The sequence below is a fragment of the Mycteria americana genome (assembly GCF_035582795.1).
Source record: "Mycteria americana isolate JAX WOST 10 ecotype Jacksonville Zoo and Gardens chromosome Z unlocalized genomic scaffold, USCA_MyAme_1.0 Scaffold_18, whole genome shotgun sequence".
NCBI classification, from domain to species: Eukaryota; Metazoa; Chordata; class Aves; order Ciconiiformes; family Ciconiidae; genus Mycteria; species Mycteria americana.
In genome coordinates this window covers 11,133,527-11,148,626 of record NW_027445436.1, presented here as the reverse complement: position 1 = coordinate 11,148,626, position 15,100 = coordinate 11,133,527, and the positions used below count along the sequence as shown (strand labels likewise).

Below are 15,100 nucleotides of genomic sequence, written 5' to 3'. Positions count from 1 at the left end.
TGGGCCCAGGGAAAAGAGAAAGCATGAGAAAAAAAAAGAAAGAGAAGCTTTGCAAATGAACAGTCAGTATAAACAAAGCCTATCAGCCCAGGCAAGAGGCCGAAGCACGACTGCACTAAACAAATCACAGTGGAATCAGCAATTGGCAAAGTAATTGGCGTTATTACAGCCAATGGAAAATTTCTGATGCCGCCCATGTTCGCTTTCGAAACACTACTCAGACATTTAATTGGCTCGGTTCTCATGTAGCTGATTGCTCTTTTTTTCCTTCTGGAGTGTATCAGGCTTGTATCTACAGACAGAACCTTTCGGATGCACTTCCCTGGCTCTGTCCACCGGCCATGAGATGGGGGATGAAGCTTTGCACAAACTAAGCAATGTAGGAGAAATGCGTGGAGAGAAATAGGTCTGACCTGGGAAGTTGAATCATTTCAACTTCTGTGTTCCCCCAGTTCTTTGTGAGTTCAAATCTAGCTCTACCAAACAGCCCTATGCTTGCAGCACCTAAAAAACTGCGAGTTAAATGCAGGGATGAAAATTGCATCTGGTGATGTCACCAAAGGGTGGTTTCGGTGCTTTAGTTGCCATGAAGGTAAAATTGCCTTCTTTCTCACACACAAATGCTCGTGTGAGCACCCTCTGGCATATTTCTCACACTATTTGATAAAAAGTTAATAATGGCTGAGTGTCTGTGCTCAGGAAACGCTTCTTCTACTTGCTAGTCCATTTGGCCAAAGCATCCTCATCCTCTGATTTGAGCCCTCTTCCAGAAAACCAACTGTCCCCCATAGGTCAGACCTGCATGGACAGGTAAATTTCAGCCAGAGGCTTCAAAGTCTTTCCCCAGTGTTTTTTAAAAGCCTCACAAAATCATTAATCTGTAGGGAGCAGCCAGTTCCTTGAGGTATATGAAATTGGGGAACGGCGCTTTTTTAAGCTTTCATCAGAAAGAGCAGCTTGGCTTGGTGCTGAGACACACATTCAGCTTTTTTTTAACCTCCATTCCCTAGGCACGTTGATCTGCCCTTTAGAGGACATCCAGGTCTAGGAGCAAAAAGCTCTTTCCTTGGCCAGGCAATGTGTCTGTAGGGCAGACAAGGCTGTGGAGGAAGGATGTTATTGCCCACTTCCCTCCTCTGCTCCTCTAGTCTGTTGAGAGCTGTATGACCACAGACTGTCTTAAAGGGAAATGCCGCAGTGGCAGTAGCTCTGCAGCCACATGGAGGGATGGCTCCTCAATTATCAGGGAGCTGTTTTCGAGTATGCCTTCTCCCTGGAAGCAGCAGGAAGATTTCTGAACCTGCCTGATTGATTCATTCATCAGCTGATTTCACTGGGATACGATCCATTTAGATTTACAGCTCATTTCCAAGGAGGAGGAAGCCCAGAGAGGCTCATCCGTCATATACTCCATCATTGCAAATCAAAGGCAGCTCCATGCCGGGAGACTCCCAATGCCAAAGGGAGAGGGCATTTGGCAATGTGGCTCCCAGAGATTTCTGGAGCTGCTGGACACCAATTGCCTTGCTTTTCTTGAAAAAAAAAACCAAACACCTGCAAAATGGTCTGGTGCATGATGGCAAAAGACATGCCGGAGGATTTGAAGGGATGTGGTGGCTCTTCAACAGCCAGCATTGTATGGCTGGACCGAAGTGTGGCCCCTCAAAGTCTGCAGTAAGGCTGGCCAATATGGCCATCTGTAACACAGCAAAGCAATTTGGGCACACCACAGGTTCCCGACTTGGAGACCAGAAGGATGGCTTCAGGGTTAAGCCCCTGCTCCAGGGCTTTTAGGACCTCCTCAGAAGCACAGGGTTGGGGAATGAGATCATTTTAAAGCAGCAGGTGCCTTTCCACCCAAAACAACAGGCTAATTATGGGCGACCCAGTGCCACAGTTAGCTTTTGCAGGGAATTACAGTATTGCCCTCACGTCTCTGTGCCTCCTGAGTCACTGCTGCTACTGCCAGACACCAGCACAGGACCTGGTGAGTCCTACAGAGCTCCAGAAGACCAAACCCAAGCTGCCTTCAAAGCAAATTTGAGACCAGAACATGACAAAGAGGCAGGTTCAACACAGGGGAGGTCAGCTCTTCCCTTCTCCATGCCAAACAGGACTTACAGAAAATCCCACTAGAAAGAGCCAACAGGCTATGGCCAGTGATAAAAATGGAAGGAAAACACAGGCAGCCTCATGCTATTTGTTTTATCTACCAAGCTGAATATTTTCCCTTGCAGATACCACTTCTAAGTGCTTGACTGTCAGAGAAGAGCTGACAGTGCCCCAAGAAGCCAACAGGGAGATGCCCTCTCCCTTCATTCCAGTTTGGTGCAAGTCTTTGATTCACACCCCATATGAGCCTGTCTACAAATGGGTAAAGCTTCCCATTGGAGATGCAGTGGACTCCTGGGATGGGATTTAAGAAGATTGAGGTCTGCTCCCAGCAGTGCTGCTCTGTGGCCACAATCAAATCACCTCACTTAGTGTTTTTTATGTTCTCTGAAATGGGCATAGCATCCTGCCCTGCTTTGTGAGACGCTGAGATTTATGTGCGAAAAGCATGACATAAAAACTAAGTATTGTCACATAAAGCAAGATGAAGCTATAAAAAGAAGCCAAGGTAATGTGTGTGCCATTAAAATCCTGACACTGAGTGCTAGAAGTGGCTTAAATTTGCTGTGGTACTCCCACTGTTCCCTTTTATTAAGCATGGGGAAATATTGCATTGCAGATAAACATTGTGATGTGGTAAATGTCAAGAATTCAATGGAGTCCATTATAATTGATGAAAATGTAGCTTTCATTAGTTTATGAATGCCTTATTCATATATATTTTTTTAAAAAATCCAGAAAGAATGTTTTCCCTAGGCAAGTGCCAGGTAAGAGGGTAAACAACTTCTGCTAATACACCTTCATCTCTTCCCCAAGGCTGTCTCTCCTGCAGAGGAAAGGCTCTTGTTACACATCCACCAGCCTTCTCCACAGTCCTCTTGCAAACCTCTCCCAGTGCGATGCACACAACCCCAGTAACAGCTGGCCACAGCTGGGTGTGTCGATAGGCACCGCGAAGCCTTTTCCCACTGCTGCCTGCCTGCCTCTGCCAACCCTTTGTCTCCCGTCTTCACCTTTTAATGTCATACAGTCTTTGGGCCAAGAACAATAATATATTTGCTTTATGATGCTCCAGCCACGGCAGGGATTTTTATGGACTACCACAATATCATCTTCTTAACTGTGGACATGCTGCTGATTAAAGGGGTCACACTGGCAGTGAGGGAATCTATAATGTCTTTATTTGTTCACAGGAAGGATACACCAGGAGTTCAAGTTTCTCTCTCCAGCCTCAGCCTCTCGGTGCTTTGATTCTGACCACCTTTGAGAATAAAAGGGGAATTTAGCTCTTAAATGTGATTCGGTCACTGGTGTCTCAGTTAACACCATCCATAAAAGGATTGGTTTCTTTGTTACACAGAACAAGGCTGAGACCACAGAGTTGAAATAGGAGTAGCACGAAAAAAATGTATCTTTTTAGCTAAAAAGGGCCAATCGTTAACCACGTAAATAAATGAGTGGCTATTGAGTTTTAATAACACACTCTATTCTGTTGCTCATTCATGAAGAGGAGTGAGGAGAAAATGTTTTGAGGCTTCAAAAGTTTTTTTTTAAATTAGAGAATTACACATCATGGTATTTCAGTGCCACAAACACCTGCTGACAGTATGATTGCAAAACAGGACATTCTTGAGGCTGCAAGAAAATGGGCACAAAAAAGAGAATCCTGTTATCAAGTAAAATATCTGAAGACTGTGGTCAAGAATGTGTTTTTTTCTCTGACTTTTAAAAGCGTCACATCCTCAAATTCAAACAAGCAGATGGCTGCCAGAAACACTCTGAAACCAGCAAGCTGCTTGCATTGGACACATCATTTTTGGTGTCTTGGCCTCTTGACTGTCACATTGATTTTTATTTCATTTGGTTTTGATCCAAGGCAATTGGAGAGGATTTTAAAGTCACCAATGACCTCTGAACTTCAATGATGGCATTTTATCTAAAATAAGAGATAAGGGCAGAAATGGCCATTCACTCACCATCCAATGAAAAAAATATATAATGACATCATTTGTGGTTTCAGTTGAAGCAGCTGAAGTAAGCTGCTGAGGCTCTACAGAGAAGAGGTGATACTGCTGGAGGGAGAAATGTTTTGAAGAGCGTGCAGCCATGGCATCACCTCCTTTTGTTGATAGTACACAGCCACAACTGATGACAACTTCAGCTCTAACTCCATGTTCTTGCACAGTAGCAACCCTGAGCTATAAGTCATACCTGCTCCTGGCTGAGTGTCTGAATTTTTGTTTCTTCCCTCTGAAAGAGTGTAGAAATGTAATCTTTGATATGAAGTTGGGTCTTAGGAAATGCCAGTAGATACAGAGCCTTGCATTGCATCTCCCCTGCAACTCAGACTGCTCTGAGCACATCAAACCTGACCTTGCTTCCTCCCAGTAAGAGGTAATATGCGTCTCTTGTTCCTCATATAGACTTCCCAAGACATTGTCTTGAGCTTCATCTCCCAGGTGCTAAATGGCTTGCCATGCAGGAGATAAGCTGAAGCTCTCAGATGAAGGATAAGGCTGATGAATTTGCTCCTTGGCAGCAAGGGGACCTCTGACAATGTGGGTAAAGGTCACCTGGAAGACAAAACTAAGCTGGTAACATCATCAAAAAAAATCCCAAGGTTGACGCCCTGTGGCACACATGCCTCCAGCCAAGGGGAGGACCCTGGCCACCGTTAGTCATGTTCCTCCATATGCTGTGGGAAGTTTCTGAGACCCTGCGGGACAGCTGAGTGAGTCACTCAAGGTTCAGATGGCTCCATGTCAGGAGCCGCATGGTCTGGGGTGCTGCTCCTCCTTCTGCCACACGGCAAGGAAGGCTCCTATGACAGGAGTGACCTAAAGAAAAAGGAGCCTCTGGGTGTCTTCTCAGTGATTTCAGTGGGCTTTGTGCAAGGGGCTCTTTGTTACTACCAGCCTGCTCCATTCATACCTTACCCTTCTGTCTGATACCATCTGCGAGCACAGCAAGTCCTGACTATACTGAATCAAAGATGAGGCCAACTTCCTGATGAGGGGAGCAAGGCACTGCAGAGGGTACCATTCCTCCTGATTCCCTCTTCCTAAGGCATGTGTAAGGAAAGCTGTTTTCCTCCCTCACCTTGGTAGGGGCTCTCATGAACTCCTTCCAGCCATCTGAGGCTCCTGTTTTTACCCTTCCATCATCGTCCTGCACCTTTTCCCATCCATGGTGGCATGGTGGAGCCACTCCCTTCTCCCAAATGCCTACATCTCCTCGCTTATCCTCACCGAGGTTATGCTCTGCTCACGTCCAGGTTACTTTCTCCCCAGCACTCTTATTGAAGTAGAGACACTTATTCAAGAAACACTATCAGTGATGGAGGCATCTTATAGTGCAGCTGCTGCTCAAGTACAAGAGACCAGAACTATAGTATTCCTATATGAAGAGTACTCTGCCAACTAATTTTGGTGGCACATAGATAAAACACTGATTTAATTTATCTGGTTCTAGTAAAATCTGAAAAAAGCTTATAGGAAATCATGCCTATATCTTAGGTAATGAAATTCTGGGCTGCTTCTGGGAAGACTGACAAATGTAAAATCAATCTGCCAAACTTTCATTCACAGCTTCATTGCGAAGCCATTACAGATATAGCAAAGACTGCCAAACTCACAGGGATGTGTGTGAAGGCACACGTGGGAATGGGGAGCACCACATTTTCTTCCTCCCAAGGCAACCTGTCAGTCTGGGGGAGGAGGGGGGCAGGAGAGCAAAGAACGGATGCTCTTGACACTGCCAGCACACCTCAATGTTGCAGGGATTTTTTCCTCCCGATCAATAACTTGAGCCTGAAGTCACCTCCGCAAGCAAACCACACGAGCCTTCGTTAACGACATTGCTCATGATGCTTGGAGAAGGCTGCCGGAGGTCTCAAGCCATCCGTCTGCAGCCCATCTCACTCTTCCCATGAAGAAGAGCATGCCGGGATGTTGATTAGTTTATGAATGCTGCATTGCACCGTTAGAGGAGGATACCACAGCTGATGCAGCTTGATTTTACCAGAACTCTTTGCAGCTGGTTTGCTGCACCCAGAAACCACAGAAAGCTGAAATGAAACTATATGCACCATATCTGCAGGTCGCATGTGCACTGATACCCTTGTGTTTATGTTAATGCTCATTACTATACATGGAAGGAGGGTGTGCAGAAAACATTGGTCCCTGGGGGATAGCACGCCATAGCAATTTTCAAGCTGTTTGCTCTGCAAGTAAAAGCCAGGGTGCTAGCAAGTAATGCCTGCAAAGTTTGATGCCTTGATTTCTGCTGTGTGGATCAATATTAACAGTAATATTGTATTTCCAGGGCATACTCAACTGACAGAACTATTGATTATTTGGTATGTAGCAGTGCATTGATACTTGATAGCAAACTGGGACACTGAAACAATAAATGTGCAGTTGTTAACAAGCAACACAGGGCATTGAGTTTCAGTGACACAACTGGGATATTGCTTCCTTTGTCTAAAATGAAACATCTTTAACATGTCAAAAATATAATTTACTTATATGACTTACTGAAATACCTGGAGAAAATACCTTCTTCACTGAAACCTGCAGATTAAGGTCATGTTTCCAAATATGTGCCAAATTACATGAATAATTTCATCCCCACTGTGACCAAACACTTGAGATATTCTTGAAGGGAAAATGTTTTGTTTGATATGTTTAAATATGTATTATATCAGATCACCTTGTGCATGAACATATTTCAATGAAAGAAAAGATAATGAAACATTACACTTTGGTTGCAGTAGTTGAGCCAAAGTTATTTTTTTCACCTAGGTTTTTGATTCAGTGTGAAAAAGTAGGTATGTGTATATATATATATTTGGATAGGGCAAACTTGAAATAAAACTTTCTTTATCAAACAAAGTGTTTGCTTATATTTGAAAGACATAATGCTATATCCTTCCATGAGCTGTTTTATTATATATGTCTACAATTGTCTCCTATGGACACATTTAACTATCAACCACCAAACCATTAAAAGGAAATTGTACAGAACACCAGTCTTATGACTGGAACCTATTGAAAAAGGAGCCTTCCTACGGTGAGGGAGAAAGAAATACTTTCTGTGAAGAAAAATAACTTGTGGCACTTGCTGTTGCAGGAAAGAACAACTGAATGGCTTAAAACTCTTTTAATCTGAGCTCGGAGAGGCAGGGGAGGTGACTAGTAAATATGCAGGAAATGCACCTGTACTATACATAGCCTTTTTTCTGGGATAATATAGCCTTTTCTCTGCTATCAGTGTGTTGAACCCTGTAGGCTTAGCTGCCTTAGCTGCCATCTACGATTTGGAGAGGTCAGGACCAAGGGAGGCTGAATCAGCCTCTGATGGTGGCTCCCATCTCTCTCCCACTGCTGACAAATGGAGTTTAGGATGATGGAGTCCAGTTTCTCAGTTGGGCCTGAGCCTCTTCAGCCACTAGTAAATTAAATGTGCCCAGAAATATTCCCAGGCACTGAGGCCAACTGGAACAGAATGGTTCGTATCTCTGCTTGCAATCATGTCTTAGCTTCCCTAACACAGCAGCTAAATGCAAATGGCTCACTGGGATGAACCCTGATCCATGCTTAGGAATGATTTCGGAGTTTGCTAGTTGTCGTGGACCAAAAGCGTGCCAAGGACTGGTCTAGTTGTTTGAGTATACCCAGTCACACTCTCATGCTGAGCGACATTCCCAGACACTGCTTAACTTGCTTAAGACATGCAGCCTAAGACATTGGTATGACATATGTCCTTCTTCACCTTTTCCCACCCAAGATCACCTCTTTCCAGTGAGGAGAAGGGAGTTGTATGTCTCTAAGTTTGGTTATAACAATAATCTTTTGCTGGTTCATGATATCACTCTTACTCAGTGAGAAACTGTAGATTACTGCTGTCTGCAGTCTAAGAATAATTGCAAGGAACAAGATGTTATGTGTTTAAAATGACAAAGATGTTATGCATGGGCAGCTTAACTTCATAACCAAACCACTGTCCTCTTTTTCCCATCCCACACCACTGTCATCTGCCTGATACTCCATCTTCAACATTTGCAACCTTAAATTGCATACCTCAAAAAAAGCATCCCACCTCAAGCAGTTGCCATATGCTCTAACCATGCTACACTGGAGGACCATAAGATGTCTCATAGGAACTTCTGTGATGAGCTGCCCAAGGCAAAGCGAGTCTGTTTTCATGGGTCCCTCTGAGCTACAAGAAGCTGAACACAAGCACTTTACTTTGAGAAGAACTGACTATATCAGGGCAGGGACCATCTGGCAGAAGGCACAGCAGCATTAACGCAATCCCACACCAAGAGGGAAGATCTTGGTATGGTGTCGCCCAAGTCTGGGCACCCTCCTACACCCCACAGGGACCCAAGCACTACAAGGCAGCAGAGGGAGGCAGAGGAAACATTTTGTACCTGCACCCTCTTCACCACACACACCACAAAGCCTTCTCAGTGGAAAGGTTTCAAAACTGCCATCAGAAGCTCTTACTCTCAGATGGGAGCCATTCAGAGAAACCCATCCCTTTGAGTAGTTTTGCTCATGATGCTTGCGACACTTCTCCGTGGGCATCACCCGTGCAGCAACCAACTCATGGTTTGCAGATGGAGCTTGGGAAGGAGCACCTTATCATAATGAGTTGGCTGTACTTTCCTGCACTTGGGCCACAGCAACCCCATGCAACGCTACAGGCTTGGGGAAGAGTGGCTGGAAAGCTGCCTGGCGGAAAAGGACCTGGGGGTGTTGGTTGACAGCCGCCTGAATATGAGCCAGCAGTGTGCCCAGGTGGCCAAGAAAGCCAATGGCATCCTGGCTTGTATCAAAAATAGCGTGGCCAGCAGGACTAGGGAAGTGATTGTGCCCCTGTACTCGGCACTGGTGAGGCCACACCTCGAATACTGTGTTCCATTTTGGGCCCCCCACTACAAGAGAGACATTGAGGTGCTGGAGTGTGTCCAGAGAAGGGCAACGAAGCTGGTGAAGGGTCTAGAGCAGAAGTCTTATGAGGAGCGGCTGAGGGAGCTGGGATTGTTTAGCCTGGAGAAAAGGAGGCTGAGGGGAGACCTCATCGCTCTCTACAACTACCTGAAAGGAGGTTGTAGAGAGGTGGGGATCGGTCTCTTCTCCCAGGTAACAAGTGATAGGACAAGAGGAAATGGTCTCAAGTTGCGCCAGGGGAGGTTTACACTGGATATTAGGAAATTTTACTTCACTGAAAGGGTTATCAAGCATTGGAACAGGCTGCCCAGGGAAGTGGTTGAGTCGCCATCCCTGGAGGTATTTAAAGGACGTTTGGATGAGGTGCTTAGGGACATGGTGTAGTGGTGGTCTTGGTAGTGTTAGGTTTATGGTTGGACTCGATGATCTTAAAGGTCTTTTCCAACCTATACAATTCTGTGATTCTGTATTTCAGCAATGGCACTTTCTTGGTGAACAGACAGCACCAAGGCTGCCATCCACCCTTTGCAGTGCCTGCTTTTCCCAAAGAAAAGGTGGTGGAGACTTGGGTCAGGCAGCTGGAGCCTCCTCCCAGCTCCTATTTGGACACCTTTGTGGCCCTGGCAGCTGCAGCTAAAAGCACCATGTGGGTTCACAGCCTCAGTGTTTCACGGCAACTCCCTGACTCAGGAAGCTATAATGCCAGGAGGATGGCAGATGACTTCATGCCAGCATAATCTAATACCTTATGATCCTATGATCTAGTGCAAAAGGCAGGAGGAGTGGGAAGCCCAGCAGGCACCTGATTGAAGAGTCTGGGGGAGATAAGAGGAGACAGTGTCCTGCTGTGCATTTCCTCCACCTTCATAACCTTCTCATTTTCAAAGAGTTTCCATAGGGCTGTGGCAGCTATTGTTCTCCAGACCTGGTGCATCAGCATCCCCACTACACTGACAGCAGTTTGGTATTCACATACTGCCAGCCCTTCTCCCTCTTCCTATCAGGAAAATGAGCAGCTTGTTTGGCTTCAAGAGGAAACAAAACGTGTACAACTCAGATACCCCTGTGCTAACGTGTACAGGGCTATGCTACGTACTCCATAACCAGCATGGGCTGCCTGGGCATATGCTCATGCTCAGACAGACCCACATGCATTTACATCAGACTTCACAAACACATGTCCATCCTTCCTTCCTTCTAAAAGTGGTCATAGCAGCCAGATCAAACTTTGGCACAACCATTACTGATGTGCAGCGTCAGAAATGAATGAGAGTTCCTTTATACCCAATTATCAAGGAGGCTGAAGATTCATATAGGCCATTAAGATAAAAAGGAGGCTAATTTAAACCTACAGCAAAGTTTAAGGAGTAATCCTGCGCAGGCAGGTAGGTAAGATCAATGTAAAAGTTGTTCTTGTTTCTGTTTGGCTCCGTAAAAAAGAAAAATACTATCAGGGCTGTGCATTTTTTAAAACCTGCATTTTTTTTCCTAAAAAGGGCTGAAATAGGTTTAAGCATCACTGTTATTATCTCACAAACGACACAGAGACATTTCCATGTGAATGTTTCCCTTTGCAGTCAGATATCCATATTCACCATGTGTGCACCTTCGATTCGGGGACTGCAGCTCCCCTGTGGTCCAAGGACTCAGGGTCCATTTTGTGTAGATCTTTCTGCCAAAATGGGGTTATTAGTGATTGGAAATATTGCAAGGTCACCCACAGCCTTGATAGAAACAGGAGGGTAGGAGAATATTAGGGAGAAACTGTAATATCCAACTGTAGTTGGCAATCCCAAGTGTATTTGGATTGCCTGTACCAGTATTTCACTCCCTTGTTTTCAAATGATTGTCCTGGCCCTAGTGATTAACCACCTGAATATACCGAAGAAGGATATTCACAGGAAGGATCTCATGATAAAAAGACTATTCTTGGCCCTCTTTCCATCACATCGTAATCTGTCCACTAATATGGCTTGAGATCTCAAAAAGTCATAAGATGCTGCCACTAAGTATCACTCTGTTCAGCTGAAAGCATTTTTACTTCATGCAGCAGGCAGAGGAATGCAGTAGCAAAGCCTTCAAATCTGTTTGTATAATAGATGAAGTCTTTGCTATATGGCATTTATCTTCCTTCAGGGAGTGACACCTGATAAATAAATCTCTAGTTCCCAGTGAATTTAAATAAAACAAAGGCAAATCATATCCCTGCACATTGTAAATATATAACTGCAGAGAACACAAGAGTTCCCACTCTCCCACCATTTCCTTTGCTACAAAAGCTATAAAGTGCTGACCATCCTCAAATTCTGCCAAAATCAAGGGACCCAAATCTCTGAGAACATTACAAAGAGCATGGTGATAACATAGGAGGGACTGAAAGATACATCACTCATTTAGACTAATGAAATGGTAAAATTTACTTTTTTTTTTTAAGTTAGCAAAAAGCAAAAAACAAAGAAAGGGGGCTTATTAGCATATCAATAGGAATAATGGAGTGAAAATGGGGGGAAATCTAGTAAATGGGGCGATGTGTTTCCCAGTGAATAACACTAAGGTGGACAATTTTCAAACATCCTGGGATAAATAAAACACCGAACCACATCCTACCCAACACCACCACATTGTCCAGTTGGTCACCGCTGTACTGCGGTGTGCCAGTGGCAGCGGGTCCATCGGTCCTGCACTGCGCCCATCCCTGGATGCCAGCCATCACCTCCAGCACTGACCACAGCTGCTTCTCTGGCCATCCTGCGTCCAAGCAGTTGAACATGGGCAAAACCACAGATCGCTGCCCAAAACAGCAGGGAGAGAGGGTACCACTGCCAACAACCACCTGCCACCTGAAGCCCTTGTCTAGTGGGTCTGCAGAGCTAGTTTCTGTGAGCATTACCATTGGAAAAAGCACTGTTTTCCATCTTCTGCACACCTGAAGAGTCATCACAACCAAATTAAACCCCTCAGCATTTCCCAGACTATCTGCCCACTCCCTGGCTCTCCAGATGCAGAACTCTACACCAGGACCAACAGACAGTTTCTTTAACTGGCAGTCATTTTGCTCCTCTCCATGCTTTCAAAGCTGAGAGCCATCAAAGATTAGCAGAAAAAATCATGACTGTTTTTCCTTAAGAAGCAGTACTGGTAATAGGCTTCAGGAAAAATCCTCCTAGATGCAAATGATAAGCATAGACTCTGTGAAGGCTGACAGGTCTGATTATAATTATCACTGAGAGGGGACTAGCACTAACCTCCCTTCTGGAAGGCAATGACAATTCCTGGAAGGGAACATGCAAGTGGATTATCATAAACAAAATCATTGCAAGTGGAACTGTCTTTCACTGGGAAACTAAATAAGGCCCTGACTTGGGGGGAAAAAACCCCAAAACCTTGAGCACTCATTAAAGTTCATCCTGATAGAAAATGGTACTCAATCATATGTTTAAGTTTTGCTGACTTCGGGTTGATGGGAGTAAAAGAATGAAGCAGGACACTTGAAGCATGGGATGGAGTCATGCACGTACAAGGTGTTTGGAAATAAAGGATATCTTCTCAAACCATATTTAAAGAACATGCTCTGCAACATAACATTAACAGAGAGCCCCAGAGAGCATGTTGTTCCAGACTGAGCTAAATATTCAAAACCAAGACAAAACTCAGGCAGCCTTGTACCAACCTTTCTCCCTCCCTCGCATCCTAGCATCCTCACATCCTAGCAGGAAGAAAGCCAAACAGAACCAACACAGCACTCTTCAAATTGCATCTATACATTGACTGAAATAAAACACATTGCTTTTCAGCAGGGTTTTGAGGTAGATATGGTAGGTAGTATTCCTTCAAGATCATCCTATCCTAACCTTCTTTGTGCTTTCTCTGACAGCATTACATATTTCTTAGGCTGCAGGTTGTTTTGGCATTTCTCATTCTATTTCCATTGGAAACTTGGAAATAGAGAAACTTGGGCAATCTGAAATAAGAGTAGCAGTACAGTAGCTTTTTCTTTCTGAACAAAGGGAAATGGATATTGTCTTCTTAATAGTGGGCTATAACTGCAAAGGAGATGAAGAGGAGAGCCTCAGAGTCAAAGGCAGTTCTAGGAGTTTCATTCTTATTATATCTCAATGGAGTGAAGCAAATAAATTGTGCAAGGAGACATATGGAAGCTCACTACACAAATGGCCTATTTAAGGCTCTTACTTCCTAATTAGGTCCTGGTGTCAGGAGGTTGGTAACAATTATTCACACATAGATCATTTGGATACAATACAAACTGTTCTAAACCCCAAACCATTATAATGGCATGCATTAAAAAGAAGCCCTATTTAGCCTGATATTTTTAGACTCTTTTGCTTAGTGCTTGGAATATCAGTTTCTGTGCTACACGCATCCTAAATTTCGTGTCTAACACTGCAATAATGGGTTTGGAAGGGGAAAAGGAAGAAACAAAAACTTTCACAGCCATAACCCTTGTTCTTACCTTGTTCACAGATTTTGTCACCGGACTTTGCACAGGGAACCCACACTCTCTTCCCAAATTCTTCATCTGACTCTGTGGCGTTTCCCAGAGCAAAGAGAAAAGAGAAAACCTTGATTGTGGGAATGACCGTGCAGAAAATGGTCACAAGCATTCAAAGTTTTGCTCTGCCCTTCTCCATTTCATTACATCGTTCTGCATGCCTACCACCACCTGCCAGCCAGGGCCCTCTGAGCACCTGGTGCTGGGGTTCACCCTCGGCCCCGCTCAGTTTTGGAAGGTCCCCCAAGCTTCTCCTTAACCCACACAGATGCGTAGGCTTCTCCTCCCAAGTAGCCCTGGTAAGCATCACAGCTTTCCCCAGCAGCTGCAGGGCATGCAATGAGCCATGATGGCAGGGAGTGGTGCCATGGATTCCTCGGACAACCCGTGTCGGAAAGGCTTGGGAAGAGCAGGAAGGTGTCACAGGATGCCAACCCACCTGCTTTGTTTAAGAGTTAAAGCGGGGAGCTGAAGCCAAGGATTACCACGTTGCAAAACCATTTAAAACAGGGTAAGTGCTTGTGATTCAACATCATGACTGCGGCAAACCCACTCTGCCCTGTGCTTCTGCATTTCTGGTACGAAAATGAGATCTTCTTCTCCCTTCTTCCCCTCCTGCCTCCTCTCCCCTCTTTGTCCACCTCTCGAGCCCTTCACATAAAGGCGAAATATTTTACATTTTCACCTGTGGTGATACAGATCAGAGAGTGTTTGCTTTGCTTTGCTTTTCACTGATTTTGCCCAAGGCATCCTTTTAAGCAGCAGCCTGTGCAAAGATAATAGGTGGCACGATTCTCTGTAACTGGAATCAGCAACAAATCAGCCATCTGCCACTCCAGGGGTCTGAGATTAACCCAGCTACTGGACCGTGACTGCAAAGCATTTCACATTTAGATTACAGAAGTGTGAGGTTACTGGTCAAAAAAAATAAAAGACTGAGAGTGGGGAAGGTGTGGGGAGAAGGGGTGGAAAATAGCCTTGGAAGAGTCCTCCGGATTAACCTTTCTAGACACAAGTCATCTCCTAACAACTCCAAGCAGACAACATTTCTCATTATAAAGTGTTAAAATGATGAGGGATTTGAAGGAAGCAACTTGAGATTCATGAGACATCATGTTTCAGGGAAATACATCCAAAGACACTTCTTTGATACAGGGACAAATAAAGACAAAGACATTCAGCTGCCTTGTCAATGCCTTGCAATGCTCCTTGGGAAGTATGACCAAGCTGCCCAGATGGCTTACTTGGACCACTTGGAAAGTACAAGAGTAACATTTTTGTGCCAAGATGGACAAGCTCCCTTACTCCAGAGCATTGTCAAGATATCGAGGAAATGAAAGAGATCTGCATTCTGAAATATAAAGGTTTAGGAAGGTCTCTTCATTCACTGTCCTCAGTTTACCTTCCTGAATAACAAACACCACATTGCTACTTTGCGCACATGGATGCCGTTGGTCCACTTTAATATTTGTATGTATCTTTGGGATCCTCTCTATAAATCTGTTGGGAATTGTTGTTTGGT

At 44.6% G+C, this 15,100-nt stretch overlaps 1 protein-coding gene across 4 annotated transcripts in view; it reads right to left on the bottom strand.

Annotated features, from left to right (window-relative positions):
* Nucleotides 1-15,100, bottom strand: part of SETBP1 (SET binding protein 1) — a 279,898-nt gene that overhangs the window by 148,713 nt on the left and 116,085 nt on the right. For 2 of the 4 annotated variants that reach the window (XM_075488907.1, XM_075488909.1), the window contains one exon: nucleotides 13,540-13,611. The exons of the other annotated variants lie outside the window; for them this stretch is intronic. In XM_075488907.1, coding sequence (XP_075345022.1) covers nucleotides 13,540-13,611 — 72 coding nt within the window. The remainder of the gene's footprint in view (nucleotides 1-13,539; nucleotides 13,612-15,100) is intronic. 4 annotated transcript variants of the gene reach the window in all.